Source organism: Hyperolius riggenbachi, chromosome 3 (assembly GCF_040937935.1).
Source record: "Hyperolius riggenbachi isolate aHypRig1 chromosome 3, aHypRig1.pri, whole genome shotgun sequence".
Lineage (NCBI taxonomy): Eukaryota > Metazoa > Chordata > Amphibia > Anura > Hyperoliidae > Hyperolius > Hyperolius riggenbachi.
This window is the reverse complement of record NC_090648.1, coordinates 461,842,091-461,862,903: the sequence shown is the minus strand read 5'-3', so window position 1 is coordinate 461,862,903 and position 20,813 is coordinate 461,842,091. Positions and strand designations below refer to the sequence as shown.

General features: G+C 43.8%; 1 protein-coding gene across 1 annotated transcript in view; it reads right to left on the bottom strand.

Annotated features, from left to right (window-relative positions):
• HSPA9 (heat shock protein family A (Hsp70) member 9) overlaps positions 1-20,813 on the bottom strand; it is a 49,365-nt gene that overhangs the window by 13,266 nt on the left and 15,286 nt on the right. Inside the window, exons 7-12 of the mRNA XM_068277924.1 lie at positions 19,964-20,070; positions 18,563-18,725; positions 18,295-18,387; positions 6,839-7,048; positions 4,184-4,411; positions 1,562-1,666 (exon numbers count right to left, since the gene is read on the bottom strand). Of these exons, the coding sequence (XP_068134025.1) occupies positions 1,562-1,666; positions 4,184-4,411; positions 6,839-7,048; positions 18,295-18,387; positions 18,563-18,725; positions 19,964-20,070 (906 nt within the window). The remainder of the gene's footprint in view (positions 1-1,561; positions 1,667-4,183; positions 4,412-6,838; positions 7,049-18,294; positions 18,388-18,562; positions 18,726-19,963; positions 20,071-20,813) is intronic.

Sequence of the window (20,813 nt, the reverse complement as noted above, 5' to 3'; positions counted from 1 at the left end):
GAGGAGCATATGGGTTGTAGAAAAGCAAAGCAGGACAATAACAGGGCAGCTAGACACAGGAACTTCGCTTGCTTATCTACAGTAAATCTAGTGCAGACCTTCCACTGTGCTTCAGCGTCTCCGATTCTGTCGCTGGAACACGCAGAAGAAACAGCTCATCTCTCCCTACATCCTGTGCATCTCTGTCATCTTAGTCTCTGCAGCTGATAAACTCACCGCTGCTGGCTTTCATGCTGGTGTCTGCCTGGCACGCACTTTCAAACAAGCCGGGCGGGAATGAGAGGGGGCGGCACTCATCCTTAGAGCAGGAAGCTCTGCTGTAATGTGAGCTCCGTGTCTCTGGCCGGGAGCTTTCTGCTGTGCGTTCCAGCTGCGGCCAGGAGCTCCCTGCATATGCGCTCCAGCCGCGGCATGACGTCCTGTCCTGTGCGTCACCATCCGCCACCAGTCAGCAAGCTTTGGGAGCTTGCTTTTCTAATGGGAGTGAGACAGAGAGCTGGGCAATAGCGGCGCGGTGGCGGGCATAAAGCGGAAGGCAGAGAAAGCATAAACAAAAAAAACGGTATTTCTATGATCTGCATGGTAAGATTACCATGCAATGTGAAACCGCGGTATATCGTGATACCGGTATATCGCGACAACCCTACTGGGTAGTGTGAGACCTTAGACAGGGTACTCCCTCTGCATGGGGTCTCGATCATTCATTTACACCCTTTAGGCCACGTTTACAGTGGTTTCAAAGGGTAAAGTAGAAACACAGAATACTGGCACCAAAAATGCAGAAGGCATAGATTGTTACCACACCTGGGCTGACCTGCAGCATGCTCCAGTCCACATCCATGTTTACAGCAAAAAAAGAAGATGAGAGGTGGGCACAGCTGCATAAAAAAAACCCTAACCTTTATTGTGGCTGGGTATACACGGTGGTTACAGCAGTGGGGGTAAAAAAAAGATGTCCGACAGCTGTTCCGCAGAGATTAACCAGTGTCTCTGATGAAGCAGAGTTAATCTCTGCGAAACAGCTGTCAGACATCTTTTTCACCCCCACTGCTGTAACCACTGAGTATACCCAGCCACAATAAAGGGTTTTTAATGCAGCTGTACCCATCTCTCTATCTTTTTTTGCTGTACACGTTTACAGTGGTGCGTTGCAGCCTAAAAGAATTCTGAGCTTTAAAATTCGCTATGCTGCCTTTGTAATATTTTCAATTATAAAATTTACGGTTTGCAAATCGTCGCCTTGTTCAGTGTCCAAACCTTCAGATCAGAGAGGAATCTGTCTGATCGCATACACACACACACACACAGACACACCACACACACAGACACACACCACACACACACACACACACACACACACACACACACACACACACACACACACACACACACACACACACACTATTTAAAATCTGTGTGCCCTGCCTGCCAGGTCCCCATTTTAGTCAGTATTAGGAGAATGTTTAGGAGAGTATTATACAACACAGCCAAGCCAGTAAATGCATACATAAGACTCTATTTTATTAGAATGTACGTACGATACAGCTCAGTATCTGCTTACCAAAGTGAACTGCCCCAGCAGCTTGTTGTCGCTGGCCATTTCTCTTTCTCCCTGGCACACTTTAATCTCTACTTGTGTCTGTCCATCAGCCGCAGTGGAGAATACCTGAATACAAGAAAGAAGAGGTTGTAGTGATAATGTCCTGCATACTATACTGGAGAATACTTTAATTATTCAAAATATTCACAAACTTGCAAGATTTCAGTTTATAAAATTATAACTGTACCTTCCATTTCAATACAAATAGTAACATGGCTACAGCATACATTTATTTTTTACTGAAATTTGAAAGTGTTTTATAAGATGGGAAAACTGCTCACCCAATGCTTAGCTAAAAGCTTTGCACACATGCTACATCCGTTGCAAAGGTGGCAGTTTGGCGCCATCTCTGCCGAGAATCTAGAATGTGCACAGATCCTTAAAGTGGACCAGAGATACACTTTTATTCATTGAATAATTGTGTTCCTTTCATATAGTTTATAGAGCATTTATCAAGCCAAATACTTTTGTTTTAATACTCTAATTCCCTATAAACTAAACAAGCCTAGCCCTCAGCTTCTCCAGTGCCTTGGCACTTTTTGAGACAGATGTAGCAAGGACTTATGGGAGCTCAGTCTGGGCAGGAGTAGGCGTTATTAGCCAGAGATTTCAGAGGCAGAGCGGAGGAGGAGGGAAGTTTTCACAGGTGGAGGGGAGGAGATGCAGAGCAGCTTTGTAATGTGACAAACAGAACATGGCCGCTCTCATTGTATCACAGCAATAAATAATCAAACTGTTGAAGCTAGATTTGCTGTGTAAAATAAAGTTTAGATAAGATATATAGACAAGTTACTTGTTTTTCATCTCGGATCCACTTTAAGTGACCTTCGAGCGCATTGTCTCCCCCTCCTCCCCATTTTTGTTTTAAAATCAACCTCTTCAATAAAAGGAGGTCATAATAGTTAAAGGGGGCTGTTCCTATGGCGTCTTGTCCATTTTCATGGGTCACCATCTCCTCCGCACAGTGCCGCCTGTTTCATTTTGTCAGGGTTGGCGGCCCGTTGCAATGCATGCAGGGATATTTAAGTCTGTGGATGCTAGGCGTTTCCAGTCTACATCTCCCAGAATGCATTGTTGTGTGCACGCGACAGCTGACTGAGCAACACACCAGTCTGGCGCATGTATAGAGGAAGAGGCTACATAACCAAATAACTATTGGTCATATGACCCACCACTTCCAAACAAGACTTCATACTGTTTAGCCTCTTTATCTTTTACAATAGGATGTTAGGCGACATTACCAAACCAACCCAGAGAGATCTCCATAGGTCCCTGTATTCATAGCATTCAAATTAATCAGCTTCACTGGGATGCAACATAGCAGCGCAACTACAGGAAGCAAGGAATGCCTTTTCATGTATACCAAGACTGATAATTTCTTCTCAGACTACAGTTAAAACTTTCACTTGCTACTTCAAAAGCCCACGCAACTGGATTTCAAGCGGTTAATATTTTGTGAACAGTTAAGTATTCTTGGCACTGCAAAAAGGTTTTAGGCCGTCAGAGAGGTATTTCATAAGACTATCACACAGTGGACTTTTGGCCAGACTACTGAGAGAAAGAGATTAACAACTGGACTGCGCTTATGAAAATCTCTAAACCAGTAGCTGAAATGTAAAAAGTCCCAGTTATCCGGAACTCAGGCAATAGGAAGTCTTAACCAGCATGCCTGGGGGTTAACGGGAAAGCACTAGAAAGCTGCTAGGAGTGACATCCTGTAGCTCCTAGCAGCTTTCTGGTGTCCGTGCACGGCTCCTGGCGTGTCATGGGACTAAGCACAGGTCAGGCGACATGGGGGGGAGCCATACACGGAGGACACCGGAAAGCTACAGGACGTCGCTGGAGACTCGATGAGTATTTTATCCTGCACGGGGGGAGGGGCAGATGGAGGAGGGCGCTCTGCTTTTTCGGCTGGTTGCTCAAGCCGGCAAGCACATCAGTCAGGCGCTCCCTGCCGGTGCCAGATGCTAGGGACTTTGCCGTACAATGAACATATTAATGTTAAAGTCATCACAGTATGCGTAAAAAGAGAAAGGGAAGTATATAATACAAATGGTGGTGCTGTATTAATAGTGGAAGTACCTAGCATAACACTTTGCCAAGGTGTATCCTCAGCAGTCGCAAAGGGCAGAGTCAAGCAACCCACCCTTCAGACTCATAACTGTGCAATAGGGAATAGTTTGACACAAAAAAAGTAACAGAAAAATAAGCATTAGCTGACATAGCCATATAGCTTTGATTTTCAACTTCTATCATTCCACCTATCCCATATGAGGTGTAATTGCTTTTGCCTATTCCTTAGAGTATATATCAATTTACGATACGCTAAGGTTGCATTAATTCTTTTACACCATAGAGGCAGCGTGGGAGGAGAGGGCAACAGCAACCATAGTGCCACTTCCTGTCTTGCAGCAAATACCATCTCCATCATAAAGACTTTGGTGCTGGAGTGCAAGCCATCATTAGATTGCACCTAGCAAGCACATATCAGGGGATAAGGTGGTGCAGCCCCCATAATACCTTTAATGTCAATTTTGATAACATCATTACTGGTGTATAATGTGATGTAATATTCATTATTACCTGGCTCTTCTTTGTAGGGATAGTTGTGTTTCTGCCGATGAGCTTTGTGAACACGCCTCCAAGAGTTTCAATTCCAAGGGAAAGAGGGGTGACATCCAGCAACAAGACATCTGTCACATCTCCAGCTAAGACACCACCTTGAATGGCAGCACCGATAGCAACGGCTTCATCGGGATTAACCGCTTTGCTGGGAGCGCGACCAAACAAGTCTTGTACGGTTTGCTGAACCTAAATCAAATGGTGACAAGTTATACTTTCCCCATCTTACTCAACTCCAAGTAGCCTTCTTTCTAATTATCGTGCTTTGGTTCAGAAATATTAGCAAAGTATTGATATTATATCAATGATTAAAGTGGACCCAAGCTCTTGCACAGAACAGACTGAAAAGTGTTCATTCCAAATATAAATGCTGTAGAACTCAGCGGCACTGAGCTGTGTTAGTTTATTTAACTACAGTTTAGTGCAATTATCTGTAGGAGTGTTATCAGTAGGCATAACTCAGCGCCTCAGTGCTGGCTGTACAGGAAAAGACATGCTTTAATCCTTCCTTTGCTCCATGAACGTTTATCCAGTATATTTTTTAGGGCTTTATTGGGATTTCTGTGCATTGTAAAAAATATATTTTTCCCCATTTATTGTATTTATAAAGCACCAACATATTCCCTGATTGTTTTCATACTGTGCCTAATCTTTTACAGCAGAGAGGAAGCTCTGAGCTCAGGTCCATTTTAATGAGACGTGGTGAGCTAAAATGGAATCACTTCACATGAACAAAGCTATGAGTACATGTCTTACTATTTCGCAACAACAATGTTATACTGTATTGCAAATGCGCAATGCTCTGTTTTGTTTTTCTTTGCAGTGTCAATCTTTCACAGCATGTTTGATGTAAAAAAATAAATAAAAAAATACTACTCATACAATGTTGTAGCGGAATCTAAAAATAAATACGTAGACAGTTAATGTTAATAGCAAAGACAAAAAGAACTAATGACTGATTTTGCACAGTAGAAGAGGATTACATTTGTCAGAAATATTATTCTCTTAATTTTCGCTTTATAGAATGTTTCTTTAGGTGTGTGGTGTGTGTGTGTGGGTGTGTGTGTGGTGTGTGTGTGGTGTGGTGTGGTGTGTGTGTGTGTGTGTGGTGTGTGTGTGGTGTGTGTGTGTGTGGTGTGGTGTGTGTGTGTGGTGTGGTGTGTGTGGTGTGTGTGGTGTGTGGTGTGTGTGGTGTGTGTGGTGTGTGGTGTGTGTGGTGTGTGGTGTGTGTGGTGTTGTGGTGTGTGTGTGTGGTGTGTGTGGTGTGTGTGGTGTGTGTGTGGTGTGGTGTGTGTGGTGTGTGTGGTGTGTGTGGTGTGTGTGGTGTGTGTGGTGTGGTGTGTGTGGTGTGTGGTGTGTGGTGTGTGTGTGGTGTGTGGTGTGTGTGTGGTGTGTGTGTGTGTGTGTGTGTGTGTGTGTGTGTGTGTGTGTGTGTGTGTGTGTGTGTGGTGGTGTGGTGGTGTGGTGTGTGGTGTGTGTGGTGTGTGTGGTGTGTGTGGTGTGTGTGGTGTGGTGTGTGGTGTGGTGTGTGGTGTGTGTGGTGTGTGGTGTGTGTGTGTGTGGTGTGTGTGTGTGTGTGTGTGTGTGTGTGGTGTGGTGTGTGTGGTGTGTGTGTGTGTGTGTGTGGTGTGGTGTGTGGTGTGTGTGTGTGTGTGTGTGTGTGTGTGGTGTGTGTGGTGTGTGTGGTGTGTGGTGTGTGTGGTGTGTGTGGTGTGTGGTGTGTGTGTGAATCATAGCTAGATAAGAGGCGGAGAAAATAGAAACATGAAAGTAGCCAGTCCATTACTAGAAACTGAAAGCGTTCTGGTGATAAACAGGGCTAAATGCACAGTTATGCCATCGAAGGTGTACAAATAAGCTATATTAGGCTGAAGGAGGGATTTTGCTTTTCTCTAGGACAGGGGTGCCCATTGGGTAGATTGCGTTCTACCGGTAACGGTAGATCGCAAAGGACCTGACCGCACTACATTTTCCATTTTGTATATACAATTGTGCTCCTAAAATAGTACATACCAGTAGGTAGATCATTTTGACTTGCTAATTTAGCTCACAAGCCGAAAGGATATCCAGCTCTAGTCAGGATATGAATTATTTTATGCATAATTTTTAGTGGTCCTGAAGAAATATCAGCAGATATTCTAGCTTTTGCCATTTTGATTATAACCTTGCTATATGCAATCTTTGTATGTTATCATCACAAGAATATATTTTACGTAAAAAAAAATAAAAATATTCTAGTTAGGCCCCTTTTACACTATAAGCGGTCCGTTACGTCACCGAAAACCACCACATGCCGTCACATTGAGCGGGGTGCATCAGGTGCATGCAGTGCCTTACTGGCCAAATAGCGCATATAACCTGGAAGTGAGGCATACTTTCTCCTCTATTAAGCATGGCTACAACACGGGGTGCGACTTCTCTGGCAAGGTTCGATCGTTAAAGTTCGAACCACACCAAGGGTAAAGCAGCCTAAGCAGTAACTGTTACAAATCTATGGTTAACAGTTGTTTTTAACCCATGTAACCAAAGTAAAGAGTTATTGAGTTAAGCTAAGTTAGTTATCTTCTCTAGTATAGGAGTGATCATATTTAGAGACTTCACGTAGGAAGAACTTACCTTTGGCATTCTGGTCATTCCACCCACTAGAAGGACTTCCCCAATGTCACTCTTGCTGACTTCGGCATCTTGCATAGCCTTCTGGCTTGGTGAAATGGTCCTTTTAATTAGATCAGCCACAATGCCCTCAAACTGAGATCGAGTCAACTTCATATTTAAATGTTTTGGTCCAGAAGCATCCATAGTCAGGTATGGCAAGTTAATATCAGTCTAGAAATAAGAGGTTTTGTAAGTTGCAAATATACCAGGGCGTTATTTAGATTATTAAAATTATATTAAAGAGATCTGGAGCTTAAAAAAAATACCTGTTTACTGGGCAGTCCTCTTCAGCAATAAGACCATAGCTGAAACGCTGCATTCTCGCGGCAGAACGATCAATTAATACCCCCTGAAATCCCGGGAAAAAAAAATTGCATGACTTTCCAGGTCGTGGATTTGCTGCCAGGGGAGGCAGAGCTTTGCGCTGTAGCTCTGCCTCTGCTCGCGTCAATCTCCGCCTCCTCCCGCCTCTCTCAGTAAAAGAAGACAGAGGGGCGGGAGGAGGCAGAGATCGGGAATGCGGCGTTTCAGCTATGGACTTATTGCTGAAGAGGACTGCCCAGTAAAAAAAAAAAACAAAAAACAAAAAAAAACAAAAAAAAAAAACTTATTTTTAGGCTTCAGGCTATTTAAACTGACAGTCAAAAATATTCTCGGCAGGGGTGGTCGTTAAAGAGTTTCATCTAGAAAGTGTACGGACCTTCCAATCAAACTCTTGATAAGTGAACAAAACATTTTTGCTGACTTGGCGGGCCGCCCCGCGTATCATTGCATGCATTCCCGAAGGTACAGCATGCTATTGCAGGCGTCAAACACATAACTTTGTACGCGTCGCACCTGCAACGCATACAAAGATACGTGTTGACGGCCGCAATAGCATCCTGTACCTTCGGGAATGCATGCAATGATACGTGTGGCGGCCCACCAAGTCAGCAAATACGAAACTAGCTGGTGACGGGGACCAGAGGATCCGGGAGTGACTTCAAGGGCACAGGATGGCTGCAGGGGGCTGGTAACAGCCCCAGGTAAGAAACTTTTTTTTACACTTGAGTTTAGGTTCATGTTAAGGCTACTACAGTGGAAAGATGGACATTTTTATTGTCTCCGTTTTACCACATCAGAAATCTGACAGTGAACGATCGGATCACATTTTATAAATAGTACCCATTCACACTTGTCATTCTGCAACAGATCAATTGAGGAAAGCAGACCACACTTGTGTGGTCTGCAATTTTTCCTGTGAAGTGGATGATTTTCCCATATAGCCTATGGTTGAAGCACATCTGCTCCGGCCGCAAACCGGACCACAATCAACCATCGGAGCAGAAACTACACTGTCCGATGACCGTTCAATGTCCGAAACGAGGGGGAACCCGGCCTTAAAAAGGACAGAGTGATTTATCAAAGTAAAATAGCACATAAATGCAGTCTCTGATCTTAAAGAGAATCTGTACGCTAAAATTCTTACAATAAAAAGCATACCATTCTATTAATTATGTTCTCCTGGGCCCCTCTGTGCTGTTTCTGCCACTCCCTGCTGCGATCCTGGCTTGTAATTGCCAGTTTTAGGCAGTGTTTACAAACAAAAGACATGGCATGTGATAGGCTGAGAGGAGCTCAGTCTGACTCACACAGAGCCTGCAGGGGCATGGAGAGGGTGTGTAGAGCTTCTGCCTATAACAAGCAGAACAGCACATTCTTGCCTGAGCCCGACAAAGCCATCAGAGGAAAGAAGATTAGATTATATAACAGAGATAATGCAGCCATGGTGCAACTAAGAAAGGCTACAGTAAGACTGACCACATTAGAACAGGTATAGGAACTTCTAAGATAGAAGAAATAAGGCTGAACATTTTGTTACAGAGTCTCTTTAAAGATAACCTGAACTGAGTAAAATTTTTTAACAAACACCGAATGTAGCTACAAATGAATATTACATACTTTCCTCACCGCCAGTTCCTCTCAGAAGCTCATCAGTTTCTTCTTACAGTAATCCTTTCCAGTTCTGACAATATTTTGTCAGAACTGAACTATACCAGTTGCTGTCAGTTACATGTCCATGTTTCCCTATGGCTCAAGTGGGCGATATTACAGTTTAACAGTGTGTTGACCAGGAAGCGGTTATGGGGTAATCGCCATTTTCAAAATAGAGGACAGAGAATTCCATTGCTCACAGTGGACAAACAGCACGCAGGAGAGGAACAGGAGATTGAAGAGTAGACTACACAGGAGGTAATTATGACGCGTTTATGTTCATTTTGACTTTTAAATTTTCAGTTCAGGTTCTCTTTAACCTTCCTGGCGGTGAAGGGGCGTGGTCAACATGGCGACCTAAGCGGACGCGTGGTGAAGAGGCTCCGCTACCTAGTTTTCTTTTCTCCGCTACTACTGCTCAAACATAGCTGAATCCTGCTCTGCATACCCCCTGCAAGCCCAGCATACACCCAGGCGCAAACTGGAGAGCTGGTTCGATCCTCCAGCGGAGGGATCTGCGGAAACCGGTGCCGCTGCTACCTCTGACTGGGGAGAGTCTGTGGGTCCTGCCCGGGAAAAGTTATCCTCATCTCGTCATCACCCCTACGAGGCCCCAGCAATGTCGCAGCGCAACAAGCAGAATAAAGAAAAAGAGAAAGGGGACAAAACTAAACAGCCAGACCAACCTACGGCTACCCCGTCTGCCCAGAAGCTGAAAGAAAAGGGCGATAAGGAAGCAGACATCATGGTCGCAGCTGAAGAACCTGAGCCACTCCCGCTATATGTGGGCACCATCATGGAGGCAATACAGACATGTCAGGCTGCCCTTACAGTTAAAATTGACCATGTGGACGCTGGCTTGGGGCTGCTTCGACAAGACATGTGCAACATTCGGGAGCGAATGACTGAGGTGGAAAGACGCACTTCAGACAACGAAGACACGGTCCGGGCACACAGCAGTGACATCCCCGCCATGCAACGACGGTTGAAGACCCTGGAGGAAAAATCGGTAGATGCCGAGAACAGGAACCGGCGTAACAACCTGCGCCTGGTTGGTCTCCCGGAGGGATCTGAAGGGGACGATGTACCCGCATATGTTGAACAACTACTCAGGCGCCTTCTCCCTGACAACACTTTCTCCCCCTTCTTCGTGATTGAAAGAGCCCATAGGGTCACCAGCAAAAAGAATCCTCCTGGAGCACCTCCGCGAGCCCTGATATTCAAAATCCTAAACTTCAAGGATCGAGATAATATCTTAATAGCTGCAAGAAACGTCGGTGACCTGTTCCTCGAGAACCACCGTTTAATGATTTTCCCGGATTTTACCAACGAGACGCAGAAACAACGCCAGTCCTTCTCACAAGTTAAGCAGAAGCTACGAGATCGTAGTATCCCGTACGCCATGCTTTTCCCAGCAAAGCTCAGGGTCCAGGCAGATGGAGAGACCAAGTTTTTTACAACACCTGCTGAAGCTATGACTTGGATAAATACCTTACCACGTATACCTGAGTAATATGTTTATTATTGCTTGCCTACGGAACTGTAAGTACAATGTTATCTCCACTTTGATGCCGATAATCAGACGCTGGTCCAGATATTCAGATTACCATGAGCATATACAATATCCCCCTGGATAGCCCGGCAGACTGGTCGATGAGAGATCACTCCCGGCGTCTATCTAGCTCCTTCATAACTAACTCGGATATGTGAACCTGGTTCGATTTTGTTTTTGCAGTCCGCTATATATGTTCTCTCAGGACGTTCATTCATTTTTTTCTTCTAAGTGTTGATAGTGGGTGCACGGTTTATTGCTCTGAGACTGTCTATTAGGCAGTATCGGGATACTGATATGCAAGTCCCTCAATCATCAGCCGGACTTGTTGATGTTATTTCCGTTATACTGTTATTTTCTTCTACTGTTCAACTCTATTTTATAAACTCCTGTAATATGCTATACCATTGCTGTGAAACATAATGGGTGTCTTAAACGAACCCCTGCAGTTGGAACTAGATCTCTCCGTTTATTTCAGAGACTGTTCAACAGACACAAAGTGAATGTATACTTCTCCTGCCTTTATCTGTATATATGTTGCCGGCTATAGACGACCCAGGGGATCTAATGTACCGGCCCAACAGGCATACGCTAAATCTGATCCGCCATTATACTCCGATTGGCGCGCTAATGACCTTGTTGCTCTTCGTTTTTAAATTGCCCGCCCATATCTTTTTATCTTTTTGGCGCGCGCGCGGTGTACATAACGGTCAGTTGTAATCCCCGGTTCTTCATAGCCTGTCTGCTAACATGATATACCCTAATACTCGGTCTCCTGGATCGTCTAGAGGAATTAATGCGGTTTAATTTTTCATACTGCGTGCCTGCAATGTTAGGTTAGGATGGGAGTATAGATATATATTAGTGAATTGTGATATACTGATATGATTAATACAATCAGGCGCATTGGTAATGTGACTTATTGCACAGCTAAGCCCTTAAGGATTGAGAGATGCCTGAAAATGTGTTCTTTATTTGCTTTGTGCCTTGTGCCGGTGACGCCTCGGGGGACCGAGCAGTTGAAATCTTCCTGAAGGGAATGCTATGCCTTTAATACTTGCAATAATAATTACAGGAAAGGCCGGTTACTAGCCTTCATACAATAAGCCTCTTCAAACTCTTACATTCCTTGATTTCGGATGGCTCTGCATGTACTGCCTGCAGCTGGTCTCCCGCGGCGTCGCTGGTGGGGGGCATCTCTATTATTCTGTATTTTAGTCTATCCTTAGGTACTTTATGGTAAATGGTCATATCCATTCTGCTTGCAGATTTGGCCCACGATGCTAGGCATATAGGTAAATAATACCCTTCCTTTCACATGCTGGATCCACTCGGTCCTTTCTATGGTTAAGACACTCCGTTTGTATACTACCCTTTAGTTCCACGTTTTAGTGGAAAAATACCCTGGGGTGCGCTTCCTATACTGCCATATGCTAACCCTCAGTGCCTAGGACATGTTCAGTTAATGATTATGCCTACCGTGTAGGCTGCACCATCCTAAAAACGCCGTACTGTGCAGCAGAAGGGTGTACGAGGCACCGTGATTATACCACTCCAGTATTACGGGGCCCGGCTTTATTATATGTATGACCCTGAAAGTGAGTAAATACTATATTTCTGTGATAGGGGGTCACTGAGGATGTTTACAACACCTCCCCGATTTATGACGGAAGAGTCGACTCACATACTTTAATTAGTGGCTTCATACACAGATTGAGTCTCTCTTTAGGTTGGAAATATGCCTCTAATTCTGACCATAGACTGCATTACCCAGTAGATGGCGGTATAGCACCAGATATACAATATTCACAAGAAACCATAGCTCCTTACACATTAAGAAAACTGAACGATGGACTGGGTGCTGCGCATCTGAGGCTTTTCCCTCCCTTTAAAGGGTAACTTTTACTGTTAATGCCCTCCTTTTTAGATAGCAGTCTTAATCTAACTAGGGGCAGAGTGTACATATGAAATTTGAGGAACTTCTAATGGCTCCTGTTGTTTGGATAACTTAGTAGTGCTCGCTTCATACTCCAGGCACCGCAGCATCACGTTGTGGCTTGAATGGTCACACAGCTCTAAATTGGTCCTCTATAAAAATGCGTTGTGGATTAGTGGAAGCAATACCCTATTTTCCCGGCACCACGCACAAGAGAATGTGGAGCGCTGAACAAGATATAATATAGCCACATAGCTTGGCCACTATACTCTGGTCCAGCTCCGCAAGCTTTCCCAATTCTCCATGGTACTATGTCTTGCAATGTTGTATTTCCTATGTTTGAAACGTTAAGATATGCACCCCCAGCCCATTTTGGGTTGGGTGCACTAGGTGGCGGCCCCCCACGCGCTGTCCGCTTCCCCTCAGAGGTGGCCCTATCGGAATTTCATCCATCAAGTTAATCTTCGCAAGCTTGACTACCTCTGCAGTAGATTGTTAGTTAGGGTGCAGACATGCTCTACCTGGTGTTGTTGGTAAGAGATGTAGGGTGGGGGGTTCTGGGGGTTTTGTTTTCTCTTTCTTCTATTCTTTTCTATCTTTCCCTTGGCTCTGGGCTCATCCTCTGGTCACGGCTCAACAGGTTGTTGTTCACACTATTGAATGACCTCTGGATGCCTGCAATGTGGACAACATATGGCTCTTGGAACAAGCACTGTAGGTATGCTTTATTAATATTACTAAACACTGTAAATGGATACACTTAAATGTATATGTTGGAACACAAGAGGGCTGGGCTCTAAAATTAAGAGATCCTTAGTGTTCAATTATTTAAAGCAGTATACCCCACATATCTGCATTCTACTTGAAACACATTTAACAGGGAACAAACTCTTGTCACTTAGGCGCCCCTGGGTGTCGCAGCATTATCACTCATCATACTCTTCTTACTCTAGGGGAGTCTCGGTACTCATCCATAAATCCCTTCCACTACGGGTGGTCGACTCGTGCTGTGACGGCCAGGGACGTTTTGTTTTACTTAATTTTGAACTATACGGCCTCGACTATATCATAGCAGGAGTATATGTTCCTCCGCCAGCAAACAAACAAATTTTATATGATATTATTACTAAGTCCTCTAGGTGGCATGGTGACAGACTTATTATAATGGGTGACTTTAATTTAACTATGGACCCTGCATTAGACAGAACCAGTGCCTCCTCCAGAGATGGTACTGACCTTAAAACCTGGGCGGAAGGTAATCACCTACAAGACATATGGAGATGGAAACATCCCACAGACAAAGCCTTTACATGCTTCTCCTCTGCGCACCGCTCTATGTCCCGGATAGACCTAGCCTTTGCCTCCCCACCTATATTACCCCAGGTACAGTCGATTGACATACTACCATCAGGTATTTCAGATCATGCTCCTATCCTACTCACAGTAACCATTTCCACTAAACCCAAAGACCGGCTATGGAGAATATCACGCTTCTATATAAACGAACCCCTTATACAACCTCAAATTTCGCAGGCCTTACGAGACTACTGGGCTACAAATTCTGGATCCACTTCTGACCCGGTGGTCTGGGATGCGGGGAAAGCAGTTATCAGGGGGCAGTATATGACAGAACTCAGGACATATAAAGCAAACTCTAGGGCACATGTGCTGAGCCTTGAGAACAAGGCTAAGGACGCTGAAAATACCTTTATACAATCTAACTCCCCTGAGTCCTGGAGATCTTGGCAGCAGCTAATTAGGCAATGGAGACTAGCTCAAATATCCTTAACTAAGAATATCATGCTACATCAAACGCAACGCATCTTTGAATTTGGGGACAAAAATAGTAAATTGTTGGCCTGGCTGTCTAGGGACTCTGGTTTACCTACAGCTATTCCTGCTATAGTAGACCAAGGCAATGTCACTCATATGGATCCAGAAGAAATTAATAAGGTCTTTTCTAATTTCTATCAAACACTATATACTACAAGGGCCCATTACTCCGCAGAGGAACTAAACAACTACTTAAATAATATAGATGTGCCAATGCTATCTGAACAGAATAAAGCGATCTTAGATAAACCAATAACCATTGAGGAAATACAAGATGCCATATCCGAGCTTAAACCTAACAAAACCCCTGGATCAGACGGTTTTCCTTCTGAATTCTATAAATGCTATACTGATATCTTGGCTCCTAGGCTGCGCTCCCTCTTCAATGAAGTTCTAGAGGGATCTCCCTTACCTGAGTCCTTCTCAGAAGCCATAATCATCCTTATTCTGAAACCAGGGAAAGACCCAACACAATGCGGGTCCTATAGACCAATTTCATTACTCAACACAGATGCTAAAATCCTTGCTAAAGTATTAACAAATAGGGTTAAGCCAATAATAACCTCCTTAATCCACGGTGATCAATCCGGCTTTATGCCTAACAAAGGCACCGATATTAACCTGCGCAGGCTCTTTAACAACATCTCTCTGTCCTCCTCGGTGCCCGGCCATAGGGTAGTTGCCTCGCTGGACACCGAGAAGGCATTTGATTCAATAGAGTGGCCCTATCTCTGGGAGATACTAAATAGATATGGGTTTGGTAATAGTTTTGTCAAATGGATTAAAGCTCTATATCAAGCTCCCAGGGCAAAAATTCGCACTGGAAACAACATTTCTGAGTCTTTTCAATTGCAACGCGGTACCCGCCAGGGGTGTCCGCTGTCCCCATATCTCTTTGCCCTTGCAATAGAGCCCATGGCCATTTTAATCCGTGACTCTGAACACATTCGGGGAATTCCGGTGGGGTGTATTGAGGAAAAGATATCACTATACGCGGACGATACCCTGCTATATCTAAATGACCCAGAGAAATCTCTGACCTCGGCTTTAGATATCATCACAACATTTGGCTCATTCTCGGGTCTCAGGGTCAACAAGGATAAGTCTGTCATCATGCCACTCGACGATTCTCAACCCCAAACATCTTCTAACTCATTACAATGGGTTTCTGAATTTAAGTATTTAGGTATTTTAGTAACAAACGATATACGCGAGTATTCTAAACTTAATATTAAACCAGTTGTGGAGGCCTTTCGGAAAAAATCCCAGACTTGGAAACAATTGCCGCTCTCACTCATTGGGAAAATAAATATATTCAAAATGATTTATTTACCCAAATTTTTATATGTACTCCGTAACTCACCAATTATGATCCCCAAAAAATTCTTTAAAACCCTACACTCTTTAATCTCAACATTCATCTGGTCGGGCCAAGTCCCCAAAATTGCTTTGACTACGTTGCAATTGGGAACCGACCAAGGTGGTTTGGCGCTTCCCAATATGCAACTTTATTACTACGCTGCAACATTAGTCACAGCTAGGTGGTGGCTCTCTCAGGACCAATATAATCCCGCTGTAGTTACGGAGGCGGCGTGCTTGGGATCTTACGAAAGACTTACTCTCCTGTTGTATAGAGGCACTACCAACGATGAACGCTGTACCATCCCAATGCAAACGGTTTGTAAGATATGGTCAGAGGTGGTTAAATATTTAGGTGTAGATACTTATATTTCTCCATATACTCCCATATGGGATAACCCCAACCTACTGCACTTTGCTCAGATCCCAGACCCTAAGATATGGGCTAAGGCGGGAATTAAAAGCCTACAACATATCATCAAGGATGGTTCTTTATTAACATTTAATGAACTAAAACAAATGTATTCCATTACAAACAAAATGTTTTTTCGCTACCTACAACTCCGACATGCCTTTGCGGCTCAGTTCTCTGGCGGCGCACCTATATTGGTTGTGCATGATCTCGAACGCACTCTCCTGACAAAACATCTAGAAAAATCCCTATCCGTAATTTACTCAGTCCTTATGTCTAAAAATAATGAAAAAACCCTTCGCTGTCAGGAAAAATGGAACATAGACATCCCAGGACTAGATAACACTGACTGGGAGGATATTCTTGAAGATTTTGTAAAAGTCCCCATCTCAGCCAGAGACAGGCTAATCCAGGTCAAATTTTTGCACAGAACCTACCTAACCCCGACCAGAATGCATAATATCTGCAGTGGCAATAGTGCGTTATGCCGGAAGTGCTCTGCTGCAAATGGCACGTTCTATCACATCTTTTGGACCTGTGACAAAATTAAGATATTTTGGAACAATATATTTGATACTATAAACGAAATCCTAGAGACGTATGTCGAATGTACACCAAAACTTGCGCTACTGGGGATATTTGAAGAACCATCCTATAATAAATTTACACAATACTTGGTCCGCATTTTATGTTTTTATGCACGTAAAGAAATATTAAGAGTATGGAAAGGTGAGGCAGTACCTTCACTCAATATGTGGAAACGCACTATAAATCGAGCTCTACCACTATATCAAATGACATATAAGAATCGTAACTGCCCATTAAGATTTCATAAAATATGGGCACCATGGTGTGACAACCTCTCTACGAATGGGTCCAACCTGGAGTCTGATTAATCTCCTGCTCCTTCTATGGAACAACAGCGGGTCTATGGAGGATAAGGCTGCCTGGGTGGTGGCTGGGGGTGAGCCTGGAGCCAATCCCTTTTCTTCTCTTCCTCTTTTTTCTGTCTTTCCTTACTCTCTCTTCCTTCTCCTCCCTAAATACGCCTCTCTTGTCGGATACTGGGTCTCCCACGCGCAGTTTGCGGGGTTGACATCACATCTTAGTAGAAGTGCCAATCCGGGTATATATGTGTGGACTTTCTATGTATCCGTAACTATATCCTTTTGTTACTCCGCATGAGACTGATGAAATTCCCTCTGGAATACTGCATGATAACACTGTTTCCTGTTCTACCTGTGATTGTAATACCCATTGTGACGAGAATGTAACTAAGACATATTCTCCCGTGTGTGGGGGCTCAGTGTTCCTTCACTGTATCTGTATTTTTCTGATGTTTGTTTTTCAAAATAAAAATTGATTTGTTAAAAAAAAAAAACCTTCCTGGCGGTAACCCCGCGCAGGAGGTTTTCTCAGGCCCTGCTGGGCCGATTTGCGTAATTTTTTTTTCTTGCTAAACGCAGCTAGCACTATGCTAGCTGCGTCAGCACCCCGACCGCCGCCGCGCCGATTCGCCGCTATCCGCGCCGCCGCAAAGCCCCCCCCCCCCTTAGACCCCTGCGCTGCCTGGCCTATCAGCGCTAAGGGGTAGATCGGGACTCCCTTAGACGTCACGACGTCCATGACGTCGGTGGCATCATCCCGCCCCGTCACCATGGCGACGGGGGAAGCCCTCCAGGAAATCCCATTCTTTGAACGGGATTTCCTGATCGCCTATCGCCGGAGGCGATCGGAGGGGCTGGGGCTCGCTACATGATTTAAAAAAAAAAAAAAATGCAGCGCTGCCCCCTGGCGGTTTTTAATAGACCGCCAGGAGGGTTAAGAGCTTGTAAAAGATGAGATAATGCAGTTAAAGTGTACCAGAGACCAATGATACTTGCCTTTTTATACATACCTGGGGCTTCCTCCAGCCCCATGGGCACGGATCGCTCCCACGCCGCCAGTCTGCCGCAAGTCAAGTGCGCTCTCTACGCATCTCTCCAGCGGCTGCTGGAGAGATACGTAAAGAGCGCACTTCCTCTTGCGCAGACAGGCCGTGACTACTTGAAGTAACGGGACCCAATACCGAAACTGCAGGCATCGGAGGACGGCGGCGTGGGAGCGATGGGGCTGGAGAAAGCCCCAGGTATGGGTGTATATATATATATATATATATATATATATATATATATATATATATATATATATATATATATATATATATATATATATATATATATATATATATATATATATATATATATATATATATATATATATATATATATATATATATATATATATATATATATAAATATATATAAAGTATCGTAGGTCTATGGATTCCTTTAAAATAACAAAATACTCACCTGAACTGCTGAGGATAGTTCACATTTTGCCTTTTCCGCGGCTTCTCTCACCCTCTGTAGTGCCATGTTGTCTTTTAGGAGATCCACACCAGTCTGTCAAAGAAATTACCAGGAATTTTATTAAAAATTTATTGAATTGAAATCAACAAAACAAAGCTAGCCCAACAAAAAAACGGAAACACCACCCTGTATGGTCAGAATGGTAATCACTTAATATCTGCAGACCAATGGATAACTTTCTCAAGTAATTCATAATCTAAATACTAACGTCTCTTTTGAATTGCTTCACAATGTGCTGCAGCAATGCTTGGTCAAAATCTTCACCTCCCAAGAAGGTATCACCGTTCGTAGATTTCACTTCAAACACGCCCTTCTGTATTTCTAGGATTGAAATGTCAAAAGTTCCACCGCCAAGATCATAGACTGCAATGCTGCAAATGGGGAGAAAAAATACAAATAAAAAATGGAGGGTATGAAAAGGTTTGTGAAAACAATCACATAAATTAAGTCCATATTACAGGTCTGCTGTTCTAGTCATTCCCTTCTTTACCTGAACATGAACCCAAGGCGAGTTTAATGGAGGCTTCCATTTTAATTTACTTCTAAGCCATACCAGTTTCCTGGCCGTCCTGCTGATCCTCTGCCTCTAATACTTTTAGCCATAGAATCTGAACGAGCATGCAGCAGATCGGGTGTTTGACAGTATTGTTAGATCTGACAAGATTAGCTGCATGCTTGTTTCAGGTGTGATTTAGAAACTACTGTATCCAAATACATCAGCAGGGATGCCAGGCAACTGGTATTGGTTTAAAAAGAAACAAATATGGCAGCCTCCATATCACTCTCACCTCGTGTTCACTTGAAGGGAAAGAAAGTGCCCCTAGGGCAGGGGTGTCAAACACAAATAGACAGTGGACTGAAAATAGGACCAATATTGATATTTATTGAAAAATGGTCAATTTTTTTTATTTTTTTTTACACACAGTGGACTGTAATATAGCAGCTAGAGATCATGTGTGTCCCTCTAACATCCGAGAGCGGGTGCTAGTAGGTGGCATGTGAGGCTTTGCTCAGCCATTCCAGCATTAGATCCAGGATAGCTGGCAGGGATAACAAGAGAACAGAGCAGTCGTAGAGGACAGCGAGGTAACCCACAGACCTCGTGGGGCTGGAGGAAGCCCCAGGTAAGTATAAATACACCAATAATGAATGTTTCACTTTAAGAGCACTCGTCCAGTCATTAGGAAAATATATATTTTTTTGTATTGGTTGTACCCTGTCAAGTAGCTGTAGACCTTCTTGAACAAAATTAAAATGCAACAATAAAATAATAATAATACACCACCGAATCAGGAATTGTTTTGAGTGACCAAATTATAATGGATGTAATTTACTTTATACTGAATGAGAAGCAAATATTAGTCAGTAGTGGTTCTTGCAGATTTAGCCTCCCCAATGTAGTACATTTGTCACACTGCACCTGATCTGCCCTGACTGCTGCGTGAAAAAAGTCCCAAAATATATATTAAAATCCAAAAGTAGCATTGTGACGGCCAGAAAAAAAAAAAACACAACTGGTTGGAAGCCAGCGGCAGTAGAGAGGTTCCCATTAAAACCTTTTAGTAACATAAAAAAACAAAACAAACAAAAACCAAACACACAAACTTACACTTTATCATCGGATTTATCTAGGCCATAAGCCAGAGCAGCAGCAGTAGGTTCATTAATGACCCTCAAAACATTCAGTCCAGAGATCTGACCAGCATCTTTTGTTGCCTGAAATAGAAAAAAAAAAAAAAAAGGCATTAAAAGGGAATCTGTAGCGAAGAAAAGTGAACCGACTGAAGTCACATTGAGAAGCATTCCCCATCCTTCTACCGGGCTGTTCCAGCGCTGCCCCCTCTGCAAAACCGCCGACAAGGGCTTATTGATTTGTGCACTCGCATTAGCACACACCTGATCGTGCTAGGCGATTTCCACCAAAAGGTTCCAGGGGCTTCCACGTCTCAAAGTATGTATTGTTTATGGCTCCCCCCCCCCCCAGTTTGCTTTAAAAGGGAACCCAAGGTGAGAGATATATGGGGCTGACATGTTTATTTTCTTTTAAATAATAGACATTACCTGGCTGTCCTGCTGATCTTCTACTTCTGATACTTTAAGTCATAGACCCAGAACAAGCTTGTTGATCAGATGTCTGAAAAATCTGGCAAGATTAGCTGCATGCTTGTTTCAGGTGTGTGTATTAGAGGCAGAGGATCAGCAGGACAGCCTGGCAACTAGTATTGTTTAAAAGGAATTATGGCAGTTTCCACTCAGGTTCCTTTTAAAGAGAACCCGAGGTGTGTTTAAAGAATGTTATCTGCATACAGAGGCTGGATCTGCCTATACAGCCCAGCCTCTGTTGCTATCCCAAACCCCACTAATGTCCCCCTGCACTCTGCAATCCCTCATAAATCACAGCCGTGCTGTGAGGCTGTGTTTACATCTGTAGTGTCAGTCTCAGCTGCTCCCCCGCCTCC